At 48.6% G+C, this 24,899-nt stretch overlaps 2 protein-coding genes across 4 annotated transcripts in view; one reads left to right on the top strand and one right to left on the bottom strand.

Moving 5' to 3' along the window:
• Positions 1-4,439, bottom strand: part of smc4 (structural maintenance of chromosomes 4) — a 19,908-nt gene extending 15,469 nt beyond the window's left edge. Inside the window, exons 1-5 of one of the 2 annotated variants that reach the window (XM_056610942.1) lie at positions 4,236-4,439; positions 2,862-3,049; positions 1,757-1,947; positions 1,147-1,338; positions 174-350 (exon numbers count right to left, since the gene is read on the bottom strand). In XM_056610942.1, the coding sequence (XP_056466917.1) occupies positions 174-350; positions 1,147-1,338; positions 1,757-1,947; positions 2,862-3,039 (738 nt within the window). In that variant the 5' untranslated portion in view covers positions 3,040-3,049; positions 4,236-4,439. The other variant, XM_056610943.1, reaches the window with a different exon arrangement.
• A 513-nt stretch (positions 4,440-4,952) lies between these two features.
• Positions 4,953-24,899, top strand: part of ift80 (intraflagellar transport 80 homolog (Chlamydomonas)) — a 46,624-nt gene continuing 26,677 nt past the window's right edge. Inside the window, exons 1-8 of one of the 2 annotated variants that reach the window (XM_056610952.1) lie at positions 4,953-5,109; positions 5,363-5,412; positions 5,568-5,791; positions 9,065-9,175; positions 9,329-9,397; positions 11,498-11,607; positions 13,056-13,145; positions 13,225-13,362. In XM_056610952.1, the coding sequence (XP_056466927.1) occupies positions 5,378-5,412; positions 5,568-5,791; positions 9,065-9,175; positions 9,329-9,397; positions 11,498-11,607; positions 13,056-13,145; positions 13,225-13,362 (777 nt within the window). In that variant the 5' untranslated portion in view covers positions 4,953-5,109; positions 5,363-5,377. The other variant, XM_056610953.1, reaches the window with a different exon arrangement.

Consider the following 24,899-nt stretch of genomic DNA (forward strand, 5'->3'; position numbering starts at 1 on the left):
CTCCCTAGTGTCACAGAACAACACCATGGCTTGGAGTGAGCCACTCTACGTTTATGAGGTGAAAAGGGCTTTCCAGAGGGGCAGCGAAACCCGAGTGGACAAGTTTGACAGAACAGAGGGGGTTTGAAAGTAAAACAAATGTGGAGCGAGTAAACGAGAATATAATTAATTACCTGTAAAATTAGGAATCTGTTGTGGTCAAGGTCAATACCATGGCTTCGTAGCAGAATCCCCACATCTTTGAATGTGGCTTTCTTGCCGTCGATATTATATGCTGAGGAATTGTCTTTGTTGCCAGTCCTTGAAACGAAGAACTTGCTGTTGGGGATGACTTCGTAGTCGTCTCCTTCCTGGCTCACAAGGGGGAGGGGCAGAACACTGAATCAAGCTACTGAGGTCACAGCCATGCAGGAAAGTACTGAAGCCACACACACACACACATCAAATAACGACACCAGGAATATTGATAACTCTGGTAGAACGATCACAAGCAAAACCATGCAGCCACACCATGGCAACATGAGCCCAGGCCCCTACGAGGCTGCTATGCCCTACACGCGTGTACCAGTGTATTCTAGGATCAGGCTAAACACATTTAACGTTGAATGGTAAACCACGGGAGAAAGACTGCCGTCAAGAATATTTATCCATTATTTAAATGATCAACAAATCACAAAAGTTAAATTTGGTTTATTTATCTGCCTATTTCACCCTTTGACTGAGTGTACATGCAGACCGTTAAGGCGATATTCCTCTAGCTGATTTTAATAAAATAAATTATTTGGTATTTCTCACTATGGCATAAAGTAACGTAACTTATTCGTCACGTTGTGCCATAGCCAAAACAAATTTAATAGAAGCATAAAATAAAATATATAAATAATAATAATGATCTTTAATGTTATTAGGGGGTGATTCATAATAATAAAAATATGAATATAATATGGCCTGTTGTGTGGCTTTTGTCTTCCAACTTTGACTGCTATGATTCTTTGTCTGAATCATTTGTGCAACAATATCGAGTTGTGAAACTCTGTTACACTACGAGTGAGTCTATTGGAAAAAATATCTAAAATTATCTGAAATTAGCTTGCGTGGTGAGAAGTGAGTGAGGACAGAAATGAATAGACTGTGTGCGTTAGATACCTTGTCAATAATCTTGTGAAAGTGCACTTCCACTGTGCAGCTTTGCACATCCTTGTGCTCCTCTGAGCTGTGAATCAGCACAGAGACCTTTTTTGACCTGATCTTTTGAGCTCTGCAGCCGAACACAAAGAGCATGGAGTCTATGACGTTGGACTTTCCACTGCCGTTCGGCCCAATAATGCAGGAAAAGCGCTGGAAAGGAAAATAAATATCAGTAGAATAAAATAATCATTAATAAAAATATGTTATTTTCTTCAAGTGCAATAATAGCAGTGCTCAAGACAGTGAAAAATACCAGGAGTCTAGATTTGAAGAATGTCAGAACATAACCACATCAGCAAGAGGAAGATGCTGTCTAAATCAAAATGGTGTGTCTGTAATTTGCACTTCTACAACTATAACTCTTTTTCCATAGGGCTTTGTTTTATAAAAATTGACAAAATTACAATGAATGTAATTATTACAAGTGTAGGTTCTACACGAGAAAGCAAAATTGGTACTGACCAACAATTCAATCAAAAATTAGTATTGACTTTAAATAAAAAAAATCATATCCCACTCATATTTTTCAAATAATGAAAATCATCCCAATCGTATTTTTTTTTTGTACCTTGTGGAAAGGTCCCAGAATCTGCTCACCGGCATACGATTTAAAATTCCTATTAACTAAATGCGTTATCATCAAGCGTGGAGCGCCCGGTTCATTGGTCATGGCGGGGGGCGGGGGTGGAGGGATGCTACCGAGAATCTCCTCCAAACTCCGGTCATCAACCACCTCGGCGCCCTGCCCCTGAGACGGATCTGTGGCAAAAGCATTACTTTAAAATCCCTCATTGCGATTCATTTCAGGTGGGGACGTCTGTATGTGGGGGATGGGTGGCAGGGCAAAACAAACAAACAAAACAGCCAGGGAGTTGGACACAGCAGACGGACAAGGACACCGAGAAAAGTTGACTGTCTTATTTCTTTGTTCTTAAATCTAGGGGCACCATGAAAAACTATCTTCACCGTTAACGCATTAATCCAATGCATTGCACAAAAGCCACACACAATGAAGGTCCCTGTTTATAGTTCGCTGTAGTGCCTCCGTCGAGGATAAATAACTACACAACACTTTATCATTAACACAATGCAGTCAGTCAGATTGTACGATTTTTACTCTTCGGCATAAAGTTTCCATACAGCCACACGAATACGACGTACTGTTAACACTATTGTGTTCAGAGAAGCATCAACAAGCCACATAGTCGATGTTTGTTAATAATCTCCTTGTTAATATACAGAACCAAACGATGGATACACATTAAAAAGTTCCTCCACACCAGCACCAAACAAAACACTAAACACGCACTGAACCCTGCCCTAAATGCTCCTTCTTCGACTTAAAAAAATATGTTGAATATCCATTGTCAGGAATAGGGAAACACATCATTATTATAAATATATTACCTTGCTCGTTGAGAAGATTTGAAAAACAACACTCGACGCCATTATAGTTATAACCCCAAAAATATAATTTCGATTTATTGATAACCGCTTCTTAAAAAACATAGACCCATCTGACTGTGGGTTGGTTAATTAATGACCAAAAAAAAAGACAACTAAACAAACCGTGCCAACTGGCACTCACAGCCTTCCATCAACGACACCCATCGCCATTGAGTGAACACAACTTATTTGGATGCAGAGACACCAAAACAGCCTTTGTTACTTGCCAGTGGTCGGAGGTGCCTCCTCTTGAGCACTGGAACTGGTTTCTTTGGAACTGGTTACTTTGGACCTGGTTACTTTAGGGGGTCCAACCAGCTCGTCCTCGGAGTCACTCCGGGGCTGAGACCCTTTCCCTCTCGACTTGGCCGTCGCAGTGGAGCTCTTGGCCGTTTTGGACGGCATGATTCGAAATCTAAAAGGGATCATAGGTTTCAAAAAAATAAAAAAATATTCCCATGTCTGTTTTTGCGCCTGTCACTCTTGCCAATCCATTGTATCCACGTTAACTATGTGGCCTAGTTTGTATGTCAGGAAATTAAGAAATGACTAAATGCAAAATCCAAATGATTTGTTTTGAGTGAGAATATCTTTCAAATTGTCCGTTTAACGCTAGTTGGTTTATAAGTTAAGTGTTCCTCAGATAATAACGCAGACGACGCAGTGACTTCCCGTAGCATCTTGCACAGTATTATTCTTTAGCAGCGCTCAAATGTCCGTCTGTTTCACTGCAACGGTCAAAAACACTGCAACGGACAAAATCTACACGAAACCCACCAAATCCCAGGGATCTGTAGTGAGACCGATCCAATTATGAAAAAACACGAATCCTCCTGTGTAACGTTAGCGATCAGAGTCCCTATAACAGTCATCCCGGGCTGCAAGGCCGCGGAAAAGTGCAGAACCAAGTCTTAATGTGACAGATAATGAAAAACGCAGGGCTGCTCAAACCCCAGCGACGATGCGTGTGGGGAGTGGACTAAAGGACCGCCGTTAACAGAGTCCCACCGAGACCTACACGGCCATCGAGGCAGCCCACGCAGCGTTTCACCCGGGTCATAGGACCTCTCTGGACCTGTGAAGGTCCAGTACATGGTGGGTTGAAGCGCTGAACCCCCCCTGATCCCCAGAACCACGTCCTAACAGCGACTCTCTGCACGTAACTAGCGTTAGCTGTGGTTATACTAACTAGTACTGTGGGCAGGTTGGCCCAACTAGTCGTGTCTAACCAGCTTTGTCCGTTTGGATCTGGACCAAAAACGACATTTAGCGATATTGTTACATGTGTCGTTATTCGGCAGTCTTTTGACGAAATCTTTGGCGAACTTTACGCGGAAACAACCCGCGTACGTGCTGCGCCACTCTTTACACGTCAACGTTAGGATCAGCAACATTACATATACGCTTTTTAAAGTTAAATAAACGCCTGATACCCTGGTTTAGTTAGTTGTTGTAAATGTATTTCCAGGAGATCCGTTAAGAACAGTTCCGCTTAACACGTATTCCGGAGCGGGCGTACGTTAGAGCCAGCGATAACTTATCCGCCTTCTCCGAACCGATTTGCCCGACTAGTTTTCCCTTCTAAATCCTTCTCGGTTTACCTGTGAGTCACTCGTTAGGGCTGAGTCCGAATGTTTTCTGTCCTAAACGAGGCCGTGAAAAGACTTTGATATCCGAGGAAATAGCGTCCAGAAGTATTAATCCCGTGTCATTTTGAATCGCTTTCCAACCTGAAACACTCGCTTGTAAATGGCGCCTAAACTCCACCGACGAACCAAATTCGTTATAAACTGACGCAATGCACCATGGGACGTTAGAATGGCAGGGAGCAGAAAAAAAACAAAACACAAAATTCAAAAAGGGGGCGAGGCGCCAGCGCTCACGTGCTACCCGGGAGGCCTCATACGACACAGATATTATATACATATATAAATAAGCTTGAATATAAGTATTAAAATCAATTTAAAATTATGCCAATACCACTTCTAAGTATTTAGACAATTCAACCGGTGAAATGAAGTAGACTGTTGTTGTTACAGCCTACATGTTCAAACGGTTGCTTAGTTACGTAGAGTTAAGCCCCGCCCAGATGAGTAGTTTATCATGGACTCGGGCGAAATATAAATCAGTTAGTTAACAATGAGTTGTATTTGTGTTTTAATCGTACAACATTGTTGTAAACTATACATCTTAAACAGACCATTGCTATTCTCTGAAAACTTGGGGAAAATCCGTTACCAAGGAAGGGAGACCATAAGCTCTCGCGAGAACTACGAGCCAAAGCGTCTATGATCCGCTAGCTCTCGCGGTAAATTAGGTTAGAGCTGTAAAGGGTAGCATCACATACCTGAGGTGTGTGCGTTCTTCATGTGTTACACTAATTTATACACTTAACCTTGAATTAAACGAGTAGTAGGCGTACACTGGTTGTATTACGTGCCTCGGGACACTTTATTGAATGTCCCATACAGAAGGGTAAGTTAACATGAGCTTTCATGTTTGACTGTTGCTACGATAGCAACAGTGGCTCCGTAGCAACGACAGACGTCGATGTCACGACGTAAACAAGGACTTCTGTACACTGTACACTGGCGGCTCTCATGCTTGTTTTGATAGTGCTACCATTTTGTCTATTGCATTGTTAAGTTCGGTTGTATTGGCTAAGCTTATAAGGGGTCCACGGTGTACTCTAACTAGTACGTAACCTTATTGTATTCATGCCCAACAGCAACAGCGTGCTACCATGAGGTTGAAAACATCGCTTCTGAAGGAGCCAAAACATATCCTTTTTAATACTACAAGACGTCCGAAACATGTCATTTCTGAGACGACAAGAGATCATGTATTTGTTTCGGTCTTGCTAAATTCTATTGAACTCAACCTTTCATAGACCAACATGTTCAGCAATAATCATGTTTTCTTAACACTGGCACACATAAGGAACTTGTGAGCTGTGTGGGATGGACCACAGCCGATGAATTGTTCTCATGCAGTGAGGACCATCAGATACTCCGATGGAACCTGCTGACCAGTGAGACTAGCCTGGTGGTCCGGCTGCCAGAGGACACCTACCCCATTGATTTGCACTGGTTCCCCAAAACGGTGGGAGGCAAGAAGCTGGTACAGGCGGATACATTTGTCCTCACAAGCACTGATGGCAAGTTAAAACCCTTTTTCTTTCTACAGTGGTGTCGGCTCTGTCTCTCACCCACACTAGTAGAAGTGTGTCAATCCAGTGGACACCATGTGATATTGTTGGTTATCAGACAATATTTGGGTAAGGGCCGCACTATAATCTGACTGAAGATCAAACCCCATTTGATTTAATACTGAAGGAAAAAAAAAAGTGGTTGTAGGCTGTTTATAATTACAATGAGTGAAACCGCTCAGAATTGAATTAAGGACCCATTGAATGCTCTTCGTTCTGTAATTTGACTTATTACTAAGTTAAACAGGGAGGCCCAATTATCATAGATCAAACCATAGGAGGCATGTGATTCAATCCTTTAAGAGTCAAGGTGAGGCTTTCAGAGCATGCACTCAATATTGGATCACCTACAACAGATTCAACTTTAAGTGTACATTTCCAAGAAAACAACTGGACAAATAGAATTCAGGACCTATTCTGTATTGATGTACAAGTGAGCATTTACATTCATTTTAAATGTGTTGGCATACTTTGTTTGAAATGCTTAATCATTTCTGGAACAATTCGCCATCAAGCTGAACCAATGTATTCTAATTTCAGGAATCATTTGGATATTTTCTGGCCTTAGGTACATTATATGATGGTAGCCACCTATTATCTCCCCCACTGCTCTCCGAGGGCATAAAGACATAAGAAAAACAATGGAAGTGCTCGTCTGACCTGGGGTTTCGTTGGGAGTTTCAGACGTAGACCTACAGGCCGGGGTGCACAGGGATGGCTGACAGCATGTGCTCCCAGCACTAATGGCAGTGTAGAGTTTCACAAACACACCCACAAACAGCAAAGCAGCAATTTTCCCTGGCAGAGCTGGGAGTAGTGAAAACTTTATTGCTATTTACTTTTTTGTTACGATCCACTTCGCCACGCAGCCTGTCTCACCTTCGGACAAATGTCTCTCGTATTTCTGACGACTGTAGTGCCAACACTAGCCGACGGTCTCTTACCCCGTGACCCTTCTCAGTCTGCCCTTCTCAACACATGACCTCCGCAACTTTAGGTCACTGAGTGAGTTAGAGGTGGATGAAGTGGCATACAAGTAATGTTAATGTTCCTCAAACCCAATATGTTTGTCTTAATATGACTTGGGACTGGGCTACAAGGGTTCAGAATAACACAATTCCTATTATGGCTTTGGGGTCTGGGAAAGTATATCGCCCAGTCCACGGTTTTATAACCCACTTATATGAAAAACATGAAAAAGGGCCAATATTTTTCCACACATATGATAGATTTGCACTTTTAAATACATTAAATACATTTGCTATACAGTCTGGCATTCTATTATTGCATGTGGTGAACATACAGTAGATCACAGCACAGGATAACTGCATTAACAGTATAACACATGCCTGTTTATGAACCCTTTCGCTGATTTTGTGAACATCGTCAAATACCAATTGGGTAATTTGGTTTAACAGGGGTGAGGATCTTGTTTTGATGCCTGTCTTCAAGGTCAATGACTCCCAATGTCTTGTAAGATTTGTGTAAATATCCTGTTACACCTTCAGGCTGATATGTGATGTCACTTTTCTTGACATGCTATGGACCATGTCAAGCTTGCTTGGCTCATAACAAATGTGGCTGCTGATTGAGCCGTTGACACATGGGTATATGGCCAATATTAATTAGCTGAGATGTGAGCACCATAATTCATGCAATCAATTAAAGAGCTTCATCTCACACAGCAAGCTGCTGAAAGTAAACAAATCAAGTGGTTCTACCGATTCTGTCGACTCCGTTCGCAGTGAAACTTCTGCCTGCACCTATACAATACCTAAACTACAACATAAGTCATACATTCATGAATCAGCACCCCCTCACAAGAACCACGTTGTATGATTGTTTAAATTGATTTATAGGACCTGTAGTTCAACAGGACAAATGCATCTCCTTACATGAGCTAGGACCAAGAGACCCTTTTCACAGAGTGTTCATCGTAAGACTAACGCAGTAGTCGCTCATGTCTCTGACTAGGAAGCATGGTGTGTTCCTTAATCCTCGGACGCCAGACTTCCGAGTCGAAAGGCGAAGATCTCCCAGCTTTCTTGCAGCATTTCTCTGAGGCACGCCCCCTTTGGGTCTTCATCTTTCGGAAATCGTAGAGTAGTGATGAAGCTCTCAACAAAATGGTTGTGCCCTTAAGGAGATATTATTTTTTTGAATTTGTACCACATCGGTCATTTTATTGTCTTATTTTATTGTTGTATTTTAAATGCAATTACACGCTTGATTACATTGCTACTTTATTCCAGTCACCAATTTATGCATTGCTGTGCGTGCAATACACTGTAAAGTTGTGTTTGTTTTCGGGCTGGTTCGCTAAAGAGGCTAATGTAGCTAAGAATAAACAACGACTAGCCAATTTCATGACACAATCACAAAGACGAACAGGAACGCTATAAATACTTTGAGACCGGTAATGACGAAGTGATGCAACTCGGAAGGCTGGCGTCTGAGGATTCAGGATCAGTGAACAGTGTCTTGACAAGCTATCCTGGAGAGATTTCCCCAAGATATAGACAACGATTTTCAGGTTAAATCCTAATTTAACACATGGATATATGTAATTAATATGTTACATAATGAATGTTAATGAAACACAACTTTAATAAGTTACCAACAAAACCAGCACGAAAGATAGCCAACTATTACATCTCTGTTCTCCTTCTATTCTGTTTCAATGTTGGGAGGTGCTCTTCGTATGTATCTAGAAATCCTTTTGGATATTTTTAGGTTCGTTTTTTAACCTGTTTATATTGTGGTATTAGTTCAGCCAAAACTGGGTATTATGAGCGCTAGCTGCTGTCCTGAAACGGTGACAGGCAGAACAGGGGCCACTTTCTGTGTTGCGCTTAAATTTAGAACCAGGAGCGAGCAGTAGCAAGCTGATTTGCTTTAGGCGATCAGAAATCATAGGAAATGTAGCTTTATTTAATAATCTTGACCACAAAGTATATAGTACGTCTAGTATCTCCGACGTCTCCATGCCTGTCTAATAGATATTATGTTGTGTTCATTTAGACTTAAATTGTCTTTCACTGCATTATCTTAAGAACCTCTTGGTAGTGCATTTCTAACCTTTGAGTTGTGTTGTTTTGCTAGAAAAATGTAATGAGTCTTCCGCCTCTCTGCGGTGCCGGTTGCATCACTACATCCCTCTCCTGAACTCCGACAGCCTCGTGACTGAGACTAACAGCCCTTCTCCCTCTGGCTGCCCCGCAGGGAAATTCCATCTGGCTTCCAAAAGCGGACGAATCGAGAAGAGCGTGGAAGCCCACAAAGGGGCCGTTCTGGCCGGGCGGTGGAACTACGATGGCACGGCTCTGATCACAGGTAAGAACACTCCCTCTCTCTGTCCATGCAACTGTGCTTAATGCTTGTCACCTCTTTGCACCGATGACGCACATCATTGGGTCATTCGTTACCCGCCTAAATCTGCAATGCGTGTATAATATAAGTATGACGCTTGTCTCTTTTCTTGTCTAGCTGGAGAGGATGGGCAGATAAAGATCTGGTCTAAAAGTGGCATGCTGCGTTCGACACTGGCACAGCAAGGTACGACTGCATACGGCACAAGGCCCCCCGCATGTGTGGGCCTAGGTCCCATGTATATAACGATATCGAGCTGTTTAGTCGAGGTGGCCATCCAACCTGCGCCCACAATCAACTTGAATTAAATTAAACCCTCGTAAGATCATTCAACATCTCGCACTCAACCACTGCCCTCTAGTGTGATTTGGTAGATATTGGCCTCAATAATTAACAAGTACAAAGGTAATCACGGTAGGTGGTATTATGTTTGCTGCTCAAGTGTAATGACTTTGACACACACACACACACACCCACACACACACTAGACCTCAGAAGTTGAAAGCGGATTACAGAAAATTAAGACACTGCTCCATTGTCACCCCCTCCCTTTTTTTATTGAATGCACCATAACGGTACAACGTAATGTTGGAGTGAGGCCATTTAGAGCAACCGATAATGTTTCATTTATTCTTGCCAGTGGGCACGTTTCAGGCGCCGCGCTCATTAATTGTTTCATCAGTCCCTGCTAGATCAGTGGTGAGAGAGGAGCGTGGTGGAGGATAAGGGAGAAGGTTTGTCTAGAGGAACACCCCGGCTGAAGCTGAGGGTTAGCCTTCACGTGCACTTCCCTCGGTTGGTTGGCTGGCGAACGTGTCGCTGAATGGTGGACACCAGAACAGAGCCACAGTGCAGGCCAGGGTGTTTAAGCGCAGTGGTTTCTGGCAAGCGCTTCAACTCCGGCCTCGGCCCACAGTCGAATAAGTCCGCTCTGGTGTTAAAGGTTGTATCAGCGATGCAGGGTGACGTCACTTCTGTTGGTATTTGAAGCGAGCTCCCAAACGAACAGAGCCCGCTCGCCCCTCCCTTCCGTATTTCGTGCATCCAGATCACGAACGCAGCGCAAAACCCCACAACACCCACCGCTTATGGGGCGGGCAGCTAGCGGATCGCGTGGGAAGATCAGATGAATGTGATCATTTATGTTTCAGCCTAGAATCGCTGATACAACCTTTAACCCTAACCCTGTCGGAAACATACAGCCTCAACGTAAGGGCTTGGTGGATGTATTCAAAACGCGGTTGTTTTGACGCTACATTGTATTGTTTGACGGATCACAAGAGAACAAGTGTCGAGTGTTGTTCACGTATCCCTGTTGATAGACTTATAATGGGCAATGCGCTTTTAAATATCTCTGGCCCAATCAGAACCCTCCTGTGGCTTAGTGAGCACGGAGCAATTGTACAGAGCCTCAGTGGAAACAGATGAGTGGAGCACGCGGTCAGCAGGTGGGCGCTGGTGAGGAGGACAGCCCAAGCTCAGCCTGCCCTCTTCAGAATTGGCCCTTGTTAATATCGTTGAAGCTTGAACCATTACAGAACCTCTGCTGAAGGGCCCACAGGTATTCCGCCAGAGGGCCCGTTGAGAATGCAGTGTTTAGATTGTGAACTTTTTTTATTCTTCAAGATGATTAAAATGTGATAAAGAGAAACTGGTTCGGGTGAGTTTGTGAGACGGAGTGAACTTGGTTTTACACCGCTCACAGCTGTGAGAAACCACATGCACCTGGAGTGGGGTTAAATGTCAGAACCCCCCCCACCCACCACTCATCTAGCTTTTTACACACACGCACACACACACACGCAGGTTGGTTGTGTTCTGCTGAGCAGTGGGCTCTGGTGTGGTTGGGTGGGGTGCGGCGGGGATGCGACCTGCAGACCCGTGACTCTCGGAAAGCTTACGGGGGTGAGCGCTGGGACGGGCCTCGACCCCTCTGAGCCAGGAGAGGAGGGCTGCGGAGCCCGAGGGCTGGCCCTCTCACTCCTCTGTTTGGCAGGACGGGGGCACACGATCAACCTGTGGACCTCCACTCTTTGCATTTTGTCGTGTTGAACCTTGAGTTACCCAAGCTAGGCTCAGATCCGCAGTGAGTCGTTACAACCCCTATGTATGAGTGTCGAAGGTACAGGGAGGTCTGTGTGAACAGGTGACCTTCACACACAGAATGCCCCGGGAGGGGTCGGACCCAGACGCCCTGCTCTCCGAATGCTGATGCAGGGCTTGTTTGGACCCGATCTTGGAAAGGGCTCAGTATTCATTGGACTCTGTGTGACCGTGTTTTCCTAGGTTCTCCGGTGTATTCCGTAGCCTGGGGTCCAGACTCCGACAGAATCCTCTACACATCAGGAAGACAATTAGTCATCAAACCCCTGCAACCCAGTGCTAAAGTCATACAGGTGTGTGCGCGCGTTTATGTTTGTGAGTTAGTGTGTTTGCATGTCTAAAAGCAGGCAATAGAGCAAGTCTATTATTGGGTGAGAGTGACCTGTTCTATAGCCCTTACCACCATTTCCTATTCACCATAAAAATACACACACGGTATCATTTACCGAATAGAGAGCGAATCACCATATTATGATAATGGCAGAGCTGTGATCAAAATAAGATCCCACTTATCCTGCCAGGCACACAATTGTAATAGCATGAAATGGCCTAGGCTATCAGCCAGCTTACCTAGCCCCTAAAGCTGTTTCGTTTAGCTAGTTTCTCCTCCAAATAAGAGAGAATTAAATGCTTGGAGAAAACAAGCAAATGGGCCCAAAATACAGTTTTTTTTGTCTGATTAAGCTGTTCATTTTAACCTCACTGCATCGACCTGTATGCATGGTAGGTATCCTTCAGGAGGTGTTTGCTATCGTCCCCCCTCCCTTGCTCTTGGCCCTCATGGTCCGGCTGGACTAAAGTTGGATAATTTCTTTTTTCTTCATGTATACATTTGTTTATTGTTCTTCTAGGAACTGAGAACGGCCTGGGACCTTGAGTAAACAGTGGAGCGCTTAATATGCGCTTTCACAGACACACACACACACACACACACACACACACACACACACACACACACACACACACACACACACACACACACACACACACACACACACACACACACACACACACACACACACACACACACACACACACACACACACACACTGTCTCTCGTTCTTTTAATCTATCAACTCTCCTCAAGAAACCACTTGCTGTGAAGGAATCCCCTCTATAACCTCTGTGACCTTTCTAGCCCCCTACTCACACATACACACACACACACACACACACACACACACACACACACACACACACACACACACACACACACACACACACACACACACACACACACACACACACACACACCCCTTGAGAGAAGCGTACGCTGAAGGAATATAGAAGAAGCTGGAGCAGAGTGAGCGCCGGCTGGTTACTCTGTGCTGTGTGAGTGTTGTGGTAGTGGGTTAATGGCGAGGGCTAATTGGAACCAGTATCCAGAGCGAGGCCTCCACAGGTCACCCCAGGGACAAGGCGGGTGCCCACTTTGGTTGTTGCCCCCTAAACCAACTCAAATCAAGGCCCCATGAAGATCCACACCCACATGTCGGAAGGCCTATTCACAGCTTCGGTCAGTCAGACTCAAACAGTTTTAATAATCAGAATACACCCAGGGGCAGGCTACAATGTCCTTGAACCACGGTAAAGTGCCTATTTTTAACCCCTGGTTACATGTGATATGGCCTGCCGGTGCTTTCCTATTGGCCTCTGGTCACATAGACCTATCTGGTGCTCCGTGGCCTGATGTCTGTATGTGACGGTCTCAGTCTGAACCCTCTTCCCCTCTCCTCTCCAGTGGAAGGCTCACGAAGGGCTCATCCTGAAGGCGGACTGGAACTCTGTGAACGAGCTCATCCTGTCGGGAGGCGAGGACTGTAAATACAAGGTGAGCAGCGGTGGTCTGTCTGCTCCTGGTGTCAGGGGGAGGTTTGCTCCTGGTGACTGACGGGCTCTTTGCTCCGCAGGTGTGGGACAGCTATGGCCGCCTGCTGTACTCCTCCTCTCCCCAGGACTACCCGGTCACCTCCCTGGCCTGGGCTCCGGACGGGGAGGTGTTTGCAGTGGGCTCCTTCAACACCCTGCACCTCTGCGACAAAACCGGGGTAAGAAACGGCAGCGGGGGCAGCTGGAGCCACACAGAGTTATTCAGGGTCCACAGCTATCGTACCGCGATCCCAGTAGCTAACCCCCATTCCATTGGAGTGCATAGAAGCTGTGCGCTTCCATTCAAACAATGCTTTACTGCTCATTGTTAGATATTGCTCTGAAATAAAGAGTTTATACAAAAAATTTGGCCTTTTAAGCCCTTTGAGTCTGTAATGGTGATTAAGGGCTATACAAATAAAATTGAATTGAATAGAACAGATTCAACCAAGATCAAACATTAAGTCTACTTAATTTTTCACTGAAGACTTTCCGTTCACAGAAAATGTATTGGTATTAATTTCCTTTCTTGCTTTTAGTCACCATTATGTTACCTGTTGAGGGTAGCTTCTGAACTCCCCTTTGCAGCCATCTCTCACCCCTTAATGAGAACAGAATGAGCTGGTGGTGAGCATCACAGCAGGGACCCGCGGTCGGTCGGTCAGGAGCCCTGATGGGCCAGTGGCTGGGCCCCTTGTAGGCCTGGGTACCGCTGCCGTGGTGCGCCGCACGGGGCCACATGGTTCAGACCTGCCCTTGGCGGTTACCACGGTTACTTGAGTTGTAGCGAGAGGGTTAATGAGTGGATGGGGGCGCCCCAGCGGGTAGAGGGCGGGCCATCAGGGCGCAGTCCCTACCGCAGCCACCCGGGTTCGATTCCCTTTCTGGGTGTCCTCCCCTCTCTCTGCCATACCTTCCTGTCTCTCCCACTACATCACAAAGCATTAAAAGGCAAAAATCGATCTTTAAGAAATGAGGGGTTGAGCATGTTGATTGGTTCGTTAGTACCTCGTATAGAAAAAGGGGGGGGGGAGGGGGGGGGTGGACACTAATGGGGGGGAGGTTAGCCTCCTGCCGCGTGTGCCTGGAGTGTGTCGGTGGGTTGTCGTATCAAAGCCGCTGTGATGACAACGAGCAGCCGGCCCTGGGTCCCTGCCCCGATCGGCACGCTGGTCAGGCTCCGTTTTCATCTAATTAGGATAAAATGTTTTTTTGTGTGTATTGGGGGGGTTGGGGAGGTTGGGGGGGAGGGGGGGTCGTCAGAGGAGTAGTGATGGGAATTTCGATTAACTTAGAAGATTCATAGTCCTTTGAGTGAATCACTAAAAAGATCCGAATCTTTTGAGTCCTTTGAATCTGAATCAGTTGAAATTTTGTCGCTGAATGAGCCCAGCAGCCCACTCCCTAGTGCCTAATGCGCACGCTCACAGCAAACCACTGTAATGCAGTTTTGAGGATATCCAGGGGAAATACACACACACACACACACACACACACACACACACACACACACACACACACACACACACACACACACACACACACACACACACACACACACACACACACACACACACACACACACACACACACACACAGTAAGCCTAGATACATTGAACAAATTGTAACATGATAGGCTTGGCTGGTTAGGCAGCTTATCAGAATTAAATATGTAATTTCGGAAATTGTGAATAGATACTTATTTTTTATTCTTACTTAATTTAATTAATTGTCATGTTTACAATAAACAAATTTCAAGAGGCTATCCAAAATAACGTCAATGGTTTTGGTTTAACTCAGCTGTCAACGAGCTGATAAGGAACATATTTGATATTGGAAAGGAATATTATAAGGAAATTCACTTTGCAAATAACTAAGTGGACAGTCCGTAAAATAATGCCTTTGTAACAAAAGAGTTTAACGATTTACATTCAGTACGAGCCCGACCCATTTAGTATGAGTCCGTTGAGTTGGTCTTTCACTCAACAGGATATGAGTCCGACCCATTCAATATGAGTAATTTGAGTTAGTCTTTCACTCAACCGGATACGAGTCCGACCCATTTCAACTGAGAGCTTTGAGTTAGTCTTTCACTCAACCGGATACGAATCCAACCCATGAATTCGCTCAGTCTATGGATCTGGATCTGTGTACAGCTCTGTCTACAGGAAGTTCTTATTCAACCACGCAGCTGGCAGCTCCGGGTCCGTATGCTTAATCTAAGTTACTATGCAGATGAAAAACGGATGTGTTAATGTTGTTATAGACCTACAGTTTGATGACATTCGTGCATTGTTTTAATAATGTCGTCCGTAGCAGCCAGAACCGAAAGATTTGGGTTAATTTAGACCACGGACTCGTGACTCATGGGTGAATGTAAGGATTCGGTTCTTTGAATCCGATTGACTCAGATTCAACCACCACTACAGAGGAGGCTGTCCCAACACAGATGTGTGCAGAAGCAAGTGTATCGTGTGTTTGAGGAGATACAACATATCTCCTCCAATTTAACGTGTGATCTTAACATGTGTAGCCTATAGTCGCAGATGCCCTTACGTGGATCTGGATCGTTAATTGACTCTCAGCCCTTGTCCTGATTGGCTCTCTGTAGCGGTCATTACAGTAGTTAGTAGTGAACATGGCCGCTTTACAGGCAAATGCAGCCACGCTTCGCACGGAATTCCGGCCGGCATCCATTTGAACAACGCAAGTCGTTCAACGTGCAGCCTGGACTTCCGTTCATCAGGGTTGTCTGCGGCTCTACTCTGAATGAGGTCTGGACATCTTCCCCTTCTCTCGAAAAACTGATATCGTAATCTGTATCGCGGTGCGGGCGCTTCGCAGAAGAAGACGCTCGACAAAAGAATCCCCTCCGTCTCCGTCACTCTCACTCCCCCCGGTCCCTCCCAGATCAGAGTCCTTCAGGTCCAGGCGCCGTCGCGCTGTAACCCGGGCCTCGTCGCTGAGCCGTACGCCCGCGGCCGCGTGTGTGCGCCGGGCTGGGGGGGAGGTGCCTGGAGGTGCCTGGCGGCGCAGCGAGGGTTAAGCTGAGCGGCGCGGAGCCGCTGCAGTCACTGGCGTGACTAATGGGCGGGAGTTTCATTCTGTATCTGCTGCGATGAAGCCTCGCACTTTAACGTACTGCTGCTGACTCAGCAGGAGCAGCTCTGCACGTTTAACCCCTTCACCCCCGCCCTCCTCCGCCTCCCTGTCCAGCCCTCCCTCCCTCCCTCCCTCCCTCCCTCCCTCGTACTCCCCCGTCTCCCTCCACGCTCCACGGGACAGATGTAGTGCGTTTACCCCCCTTCATTATCACTGCTGAGGGAGGGGGAGGGTCTAGTGTGCGAAACACACTCACCCCTCCTCAACTACCTCCCTCCACCACCCCCCCCCCCCCCCCCCTTTCCTTCTGCACACACACACACACACACACACACACACACACACACACACACACACACACACACACACACACACACACACACACACACATATTCATGCAGGCATAGAGTTTAGGCAGAGGCAAAAGTTTATAAGCAAGCACACACAAAGACAAGCGATGGGGGAAGGTTAGCCTGAGAGTTCATCTGTGCTGTTGCTGGTTAATAGATCTGGCATAGGTCTCCACGTTTGTGTGTGTGTGTGTGTGTGTGTGTGTGTGTGTGTGTGTGTGTCCCCATTCTGGGGCTATAGAATCCCAGCGGACACAATGCACTACACTGTCCCTTTTACAAGGGCTGTGAGACACAATAACTCAGTATCTATCCGCCAAACCCTTAGCGAATGCATGTGCCCACATGCCTGTGTGTGTGTGTGTGTGTGTGTGTGTGTGTGTGTGTGTGTGTGTGTGTGTGTGTGTGTGTGTGTGTGTGTGTGTGTGTGTGTGTGTGTGTGTGTGTGTGTGTGTGTGTGTGTGTGTGTGTGTGTGTGTATTTGTGTGAGCGCTAGCGTGTGTGAGCAGGGCCGTGCAAATGTGCCTGCGAGACAGCAGTCTGTTTACAAGGCGCTGCAGCTGCTGTCTAGCGTCTGGACCCTGTCACGATCCCTGACACTGTGTCACTGGCTAACAAGTGGGACTTATTGTGCCAGGCAAGCCCCCCCACCCCCACCAGCCCACCTCCCCCCACCATGCCTCCCTCTCTCCCCACCAGCTCACCTCCCCCCACCATGCCTCCCTCTCTCCCCCCCAGCTCTCCCCCCCAAGCACTTATCATTCCCCTCCCACTGTAAAGGGCTGATTATGGTTCCACGTTCCCGCAACGCAACGACCACGCAGACGCTCCGACGCGGTCGTGAACCTTTACGGTTCTGCGTCGGGTTTTAGCGAGCGGACCAATCACAGCCCTCGCCGCTGCGTCGCCTCAACGGAAGGTTACGATTTATGGGAGGCGCACGTCAGGCCCTTGCGGTGGAGTCAAGGAGAGTCCGCACGGACGTAAGGGGTCCGTAACCCCCTTGCCTCGCGTGAACGTGGGTGGGACCATAATCAGCCCTTAAAGGTACGGCCACACTGAACACGTTATGCTCGCAAGTTTTACACGCGTAACGCGCCTAACCTGACGCTTGATCATTGTGTGTCACAAAGATGGTTCAACGCGCCTACGCAGCTGGTTGAGCCCGCCCAACACTTATTTCCCCCAGCTACTTTTCTTTTGCTCCACAAACATGGCTGAGATCACCTCCATCGCTGCGCTGTATTTGTTCTCGGAGTTCGAGGAGAGTAGGAAACCCAAACGCCAAACCTTGTTTGGGTGCATGATAAAGCTTAGATCGGGCCCAGAAAATCAAGCCCGACCCGGCCCGAGCCCGTGCACTTTCTGTCCGAGCCCGGCCTGACACATTAACTGTAATTATGAGCCAGAGCCCGATTTCAACCCGACTTTTCTTTGAATACATGTGTTACTTTGTACACATTTGTTACTTGGGCCTACTGTGCTAAATATATATGTAAGGAATAATGTATAGAGCGCCGGTCATTATCGGGAAAATAAGCCCCGACAGCAAGACGTACAGGACACCGACGCACAGCGGAGGTGACTTGCTTCGCCCTGAAGGGGCTTATTTTTCGATAATGACCAGCGACGTTCTAAACATTATCCCGCTTATTACACGGCTACTTGCCAGATGCGTTGGGCGCGTAATGGTTCCCTATGCAAAAATGCCGAAAAATGCCTTCTACGCCTCTAACACACGTAACGTGTTCAGTGTGGCCGTACCTTAATAAGTCAGGCCTGTCCATCTACACAACGGGGACCTCGTGGACGTTTAGCGATTCCGTAGCACAGAAGAGAGTTTGCCCCGGGAACGCCACAACGTTTGTTACGATGGCACGGAGAGAACCTTCTGGGCCACAAGCGGAGCGGGTGCCCTAGGCAGCACCCCTTCCTTCTGCTCTGGGTTCCGACGCAGGCTGTGGGTCTATCCCGTGGCATCCATTCGATGACACGTTAGGCGGTCTGCTCCTAAATCTCTCACATAACAATTAATTAAGTCTTAAACCGTTTCTTCTTTCCGCTACTTTTCATTTGTGTCGCCTTTTTTTGGTCAGCTTTTTTCGTTTTCTGTTTCTCAGCGGAGCGTTTTATCAAAAGCCCCCTGCTGTGAATCCCGTCAGACGGTGGTGTAAATAGAGCAGCCGGCGCATGCAGGTGCACCGCGGACCTTGGGAACGGAATCAAGGACCTAGCTCTCGCCAGTCCCCCCCCGACTCTTCTCCATACGTACTCCCAGACTGGATTGGATCGACCGCTCATTGGGTCTCCTCTAACAGGCCTATCACACAGGAGCAGCCAGGGACCTTAAATGTGGGTACAATGCGTGACTTATTATTTTTCCCCCTGACCATGGAATTGGAAATTCAGATTCCTTCTTATATGCCCCTGTCCAAGTACCGGGAAATGATGCGTCAGCATAATTGCTGTGTTTAAATTAATTTGCTCCTAATGGCAGCGTTGCTCCTAATAAGAGCTTATTTTTGTGTGTGTGTGTGTGTGTGTGTGTGTGTGTGTGTGTGTGTGTGTGTGTGTGTGTGTGTGTGTGTGTGTGTGTGTGTGTGTGTGTGTGTGTGTGTGTGTGTGTGTGTGTGTGTGTGTGTGTGTGTGTGTGTGTGATCATAAACAGCTGAGCCTCTCTGTTTTTTTTCCTCGACTCTGCTGTCTTGTCTTATGGTCCCATTAGCTGTAAGTGAATGAAGCAGGCAGGCACTGGCGTTTGTCTCCTCCTTGTTTCATCTGAAGCACACTGTGGCAGTATGTGTTTCTGACAACCCCCCGTGAATGAATTCCACTGCATGCCTTTCATTTGTTTATTTGTGGCCTAATTGACACACAGACACACGCATATACACAGAGACACAGAGAGCGAGAGAGAATCTCCTTCCACAGCTCTGTGTTTACTTTCAGACGGTGCTTGTACACCCCCTACGTCCTTGTCTTGCTGAGTTGCGCTCCTCCTCCCTCCTCCTCCTGCTCCTCCTCCTCCTCCTCCTCCTCCTCCTCCTCCTCCTCCTCCTCCTCCTTCGCTCCTGAGGGTGTGCTGGTCTGTCCTCCACCTCCCCCTGTCCTGGACAAGGAGTTGGAGCTCTGAGAGCCAAACTCTGGATCATCCCCCCAGGAGTGGAATCATGTCCAGCTGGAATCTCTCTCTCTCTCTCTCTCTCTCTCTCTCTCTCTCTCTCTCTCTCTCTCTCTCTCTCTCTCTCTCTCTCTCTCTCTCTCTCCTCTCTCCCCTCTCCCCTCTCCCCTCTCCCCTCTCCCCCTCCCTCTGCCTGCAGTCTTTCTAGAACCTAACCAGCAGTTAGCTGTCCGTCTGCAGCGTCCATCAGCCCACAAGTGTTCGTTTACTTTCTTTCTTGCCCCTCGGAGCTTCTAGCTTTCCCCAGCCGCCCTAATTAGCCCAGTTCGGCCCGGCTTCTGTCTTCCCCGATGGCTGTCCTTTTTTTTTTGTTGTTACATTGTATTCTTTCCTGCGTCTGTACTGCCTAACAGCGTACACCCGAGCCCGCTTGGCAGTCTGTTGCCCACCACGGGCCAGCATCTGGAAATGGCTGCTGCTTGGAAGGGAATAAAACGGCTGAGAGTCCCCATGCTGATCCTGGGCTTCTGCTGGTGGAGCGTGAAAGGGCCAGAGAAACCAGTGTGGACCTATTAGGCTGCTGCTGGCCTGTATCTGGGACTGTCACATGATGTGGTGGTGGCGGGGGGGGGCAAGGAAAATGACACGGCAGAAAGCGAGGGAAAGGAGAGGGCGAGAGAGGGAGAACGAAAGGAAGAACAGAAGCGGGCAGGACAGGGAGTGAGAGAGAGAAGACTTTATGAGAGGAATACAGAGAGTGAGAGTGAGACGGAGCCAGAGGGAGGGTAGAGAGGGAGAGAGTGTTGATGAGAGGAATAGAGTGAGAGTGAGACAGAGCCAGAGGGAGGGTGGAGAGAGTGTTGATGAGAGGAATAGAGTGAGAGTGAGACAGAGCCAGAGGGAGGGTAGAGAGGGAGACAGTGTTGATGAGAGGAATAGTGAGAGTGAGACAGAGCCAGAGGGAGGGTAGAGAGGGAGAGAGTGTTGATGAGAGGAATAGAGTGAGAGTGAGACAGAGCCAGAGGGAGGGTAGAGAGGGAGAGAGTGTTGATGAGAGGAATAGAGTGAGAGTGAGACAGGGAGGGGAGAGAGGGAGAGAGTGTTGATGAGAGGAATAGAGTGAGAGTGAGACAGAGCCAGAGGGAGGGTAGAGAGGGAGAGAGTGTTGATGAGAGGAATAGAGTGAGAGTGAGACAGAGCCAGAGGGAGGGTAGAGAGGGAGAGAGTGTTGATGAGAGGAATAGAGTGAGAGTGAGACAGAGCCAGAGGGAGGGTAGAGAGGGAGAGTGTGTTGATGAGAGGAATAGAGTGAGAGTGAGACAGCCAGAGGGAGGGTGGGTAGTGTTCATGAGAGGGAGAGGGGGAGGGGGAGAGGGAGGGAGAGAGAGAGAGAGTTATAGTTTAGTTATAGAGTGTGTATGGATTTTCTGCATGAGGGGCAGGGCAGAAGGAAATGGCAGATGTAGCAGGGCTGCATGCAAGTAGCACGGAGGGATAGCAGCGCCTTGAGTGTTCACGTTTGAAAGGGGGTAGTTACTGAACGCAACGGGGAAAAACCGAGAAAGTGTGTGTGTGTGTGTGGCAGAGAGAGAGAGACAGCGAAAGCGCGAGAGCATTGTCAAACAAAGAGAGTCCTGAGTCAGCAGCAGAGAAGTTTTCTCCCCAGGCAACTGTGCAGGGCCAGCCCTCCTCCCTCCCCCTCCCCCTCCCCCTCCCTCCCCCTTGACACACACACACACACACACACACACACACACACACACACACACACACACACACACACACACACACACACACACACACACACACACACACACACACACACACACACACAAACTTCTCCCTGTTGCTCTCACTCTTCTCTCACTCCCTCCCTTTTTCTATATCGCCGCTCCTCCTCCTCCTCCTCCTCCTCCTCCCTTCTCTTGGTCTCTCGCTCCTCCCCACTCAATGGAGGAGCGTGCTCTCCCCCCCCCCCTGCGCCGAGTGATCCGCCACCAGCAACACCCCCGCCCTCGTCAGCGCCTGGAGACCAGGGCGTAAAGCGCGGAGTGCAAAGTCCGGAGCCCGGAGCATGGGGCCCGGAGTGCAAAGCCCGGAGCCCGGAGCGCGGAGCCCGGAGCCCGGAGTCAGGAGTCCTGAGTGCAAACCCTGTTGTGCAAAGCCCGGAGCCCGGAGCATGGGGCCCGGAGTGCAGAGCCTGGAGCCAGGAGCGCAAAGCCCGGGGGAAAAGGGCCAGTCGGTCTCTGAAAAGTGTTTATAAAAGTGGAGTGGAACGTGTGTCCATCTCACTGTGTTTCTGCACCGAGATGAACCTCCCTCCCTCCCCCCCCCGTCAGTGGAGGTCTGAAAAGACACTGAGACACTCCATGTGCACAGTACACACACACACACACACACACGCACAAACACACGCACACGCACACTTCCCTGGCCCTCTCCTCCTCACGACGTGTCTCTCTCCTCTAAGTAGGTCGTCCTCCCAGGCCAGGTGTTGGCTTTCTGGGCTCTGTGTTACCGTGGCGTGGTGTGTGGAACGCCACACGCTCCGGCCCTTACTCGCAGACGATAAACCCTGCTGTGTGTGCGTGTGCGCGCACGCACGGGTTCAAGTGAGGGACTTGTTGACGTTGTATGACTTTTACACCTTTCTGGAGTTCAGCTTAGGGGGAGGGGGGGGGGGGTTAAGAAAGAGCTGAGGGGGGAAAGGGTGGAAGAGATTAGGTGGAACTTTCCAGTATATCCTGTAAGACTGGCACAGGGAGGCGTGGCGGACGTACCCCTCACCGCACGCCGTCGGTGCCCGGAGCGAACGGCGGTGCGGCGGAGGGCGCGTCAATCCCCCGCAGCGCTCTGTCGCATCCGTCACTCCCTGACCACGCAGGTCACGCTCCCCCGGCGTCCGAAACACCGAGACGGCGAGAACAATGGAGGGAGGGAGAAGGAGAGCGGGAACGAGAACGCTCCAGGTTAAATATAAGCGTGGACGCTGCAGCTTGATGAGGAGCGAAGAAAAAAAGTGAAGGAAAAAAAAAGGGGGCTGGCCTGGCAAACAAGTTTAGACTGGAGGTGGGCTGACGGGGAGCACGGTAGCCTGCTGACACACACACACACACACACACACACACACACACACACACACACACACACACACACACACACACACACACACTGCTGTATCACTTGAGTTTGGTGTGCCTATTTATACAGGCTGGACTCTGCCTGTTGGGACAAGCCCCAAAGGTCATTACGAGCTGTCAGGGGACCTGGGGGCCAGGGGGGGGGGAGAGAGAGGGAGGGGGAGAGGGAGGGGGGGGTGAGTTACATACAGATAAATGGACTTAAAGTTTGGCTCGTCCCCGTAAGGTTGCACATGTGTCCGATGTGTTGCAGGATCAAAGCAGAGCTGGACCTTAACTCAATGACCTGCTCCAACCCGATGGCATGACCTAATGGATGTGTTCGCTTCCATTGCCCGGTCATAGAACTCGTGTGTGTGTGTGTGTGTGTGTGTGTGTGTGTGTGTGTGTGTGTGTGTGTGTGTGTGTGTGTGTGTGTGTGTGTGTGTGTGTGTGTGTGTGTGTGTGTGTGTGTGTGTGTGTGTGTGTGTGTGTGTGTGTGTGTTGTAGATGGCTTCTTGACTTGAACATAGTTGAGCTTGTGTATGTTTCACACACGGAGGTCTTTGCGACGGAGGCCGTGCCGGTCCAGGTCTCCGGAGGGGGCCTTCGCTTTTAAACAGTCCTGGGTTTAGTTTTACTGGTCAAGTGTCTTCTAGTCCTACTGTCAGAGACGTTAAGAGTGTTATTGTAGGCCTAATCCTGTATATTGTTCCTTATGTAACACGCTGCAACAGTGGACTAGCCAACCTGTGTGTGTGTGTGTGTGTGTGTGTGTGTGTGTGTGTGTGTGTGTGTGTGTGTGTGTGTGTGTGTGTGTGTGTGTGTGTGTGTGTGTGTGTGTGTGTGTGTGTGTGTGTGTGTGTGTGTGTGTGTGTGTGTGCGTCTTTGGTGCTAATAGAATTCTGCTGGCCAGCTCACAGCTGTATCCTGCTGATGAGTCCCAGGAGGCCCCAGCATGTGTCTATAGTTACTGGGCTGAGGCTCCAACATCACACCATGTGCAGATCATTACACTCTCTCTCTCTCTCTCTGTCTCTGTGTCTGTCTCCGTCTCTCTCTGTCTCTTTCTCTCTCTCTCTCTCTCTTTTTCTCTCTCTCTCTGTCTCTCTCTGCCTCTCTTTTTTTCTCTCTCTTTTTCTCTCTGTCTCTCTCTCTCTCTCTCTCTCTTTTTTTCTCTCTCTCTGCCTCTCTCTCTAGCACTGTCTCTTCTGTCCCTCCCTCTCTGTGTTTCCTCCTCACGGTCTGGTTTTCTCTCTCTCCCCCCCCCCCCCCCCCGGTTTCTCTTGCTTTTTTGCTGTCTTCCCATTTCTCTGTCTTTTCCTTTACTAACTACTTTTCCCTCCCTCCCTTCCTCTTTACCCCTCTGGCCTTGCCCCAGACCGGGGCACTAGATCATAGAAGCTGGGGGCTGTACCCCTCTGGCCTTGCCCCAGACCGGGGCACTAGATCATAGAAGCTGGGGGCTGTACCCCTCTAGACTTGCCCCAGACCGGGGTACTAGGTCATCAAAGCTGGGGGCTGTACCCCTCTAGACTTGCCCCAGACCGGGGTACTAGGTCATCAAAGCTGGGGGCTGTACCCCTCTAGGCTAGCCCCAGACCGGGGTACTAGGTCATCAAAGCTGGGGGCTGTACCCCTCTAGACTAGCCCCAGACCGGGTCACTAGATCATAGAAGCTGGGGGCTGTACCCCTCTGGCCTTGCCCCAGACCGGGGCACTAGATCATAGAAGCTGGGGGCTGTACCCCTCTAGACTTGCCCCAGACCGGGGTACTAGGTCATCAAAGCTGGGGGCTGTACCCCTCTAGACTTGCCCCAGACCGGGGTACTAGGTCATCAAAGCTGGGGGCTGTACCCCTCTAGGCTAGCCCCAGACCGGGGTACTAGGTCATCAAAGCTGGGGGCTGTACCCCTCTAGACTAGCCCCAGACCGGGGTACTAGGTCACAGCGCTTCTTCCACCAACCGACGCTGGGAGCCCGACAAGCCCTCCCCGCTGCACTCCGGTGGCAGCGGCCGGGGG

Source organism: Gadus chalcogrammus, chromosome 16, assembly GCF_026213295.1.
Source record: "Gadus chalcogrammus isolate NIFS_2021 chromosome 16, NIFS_Gcha_1.0, whole genome shotgun sequence".
NCBI classification, from domain to species: Eukaryota; Metazoa; Chordata; class Actinopteri; order Gadiformes; family Gadidae; genus Gadus; species Gadus chalcogrammus.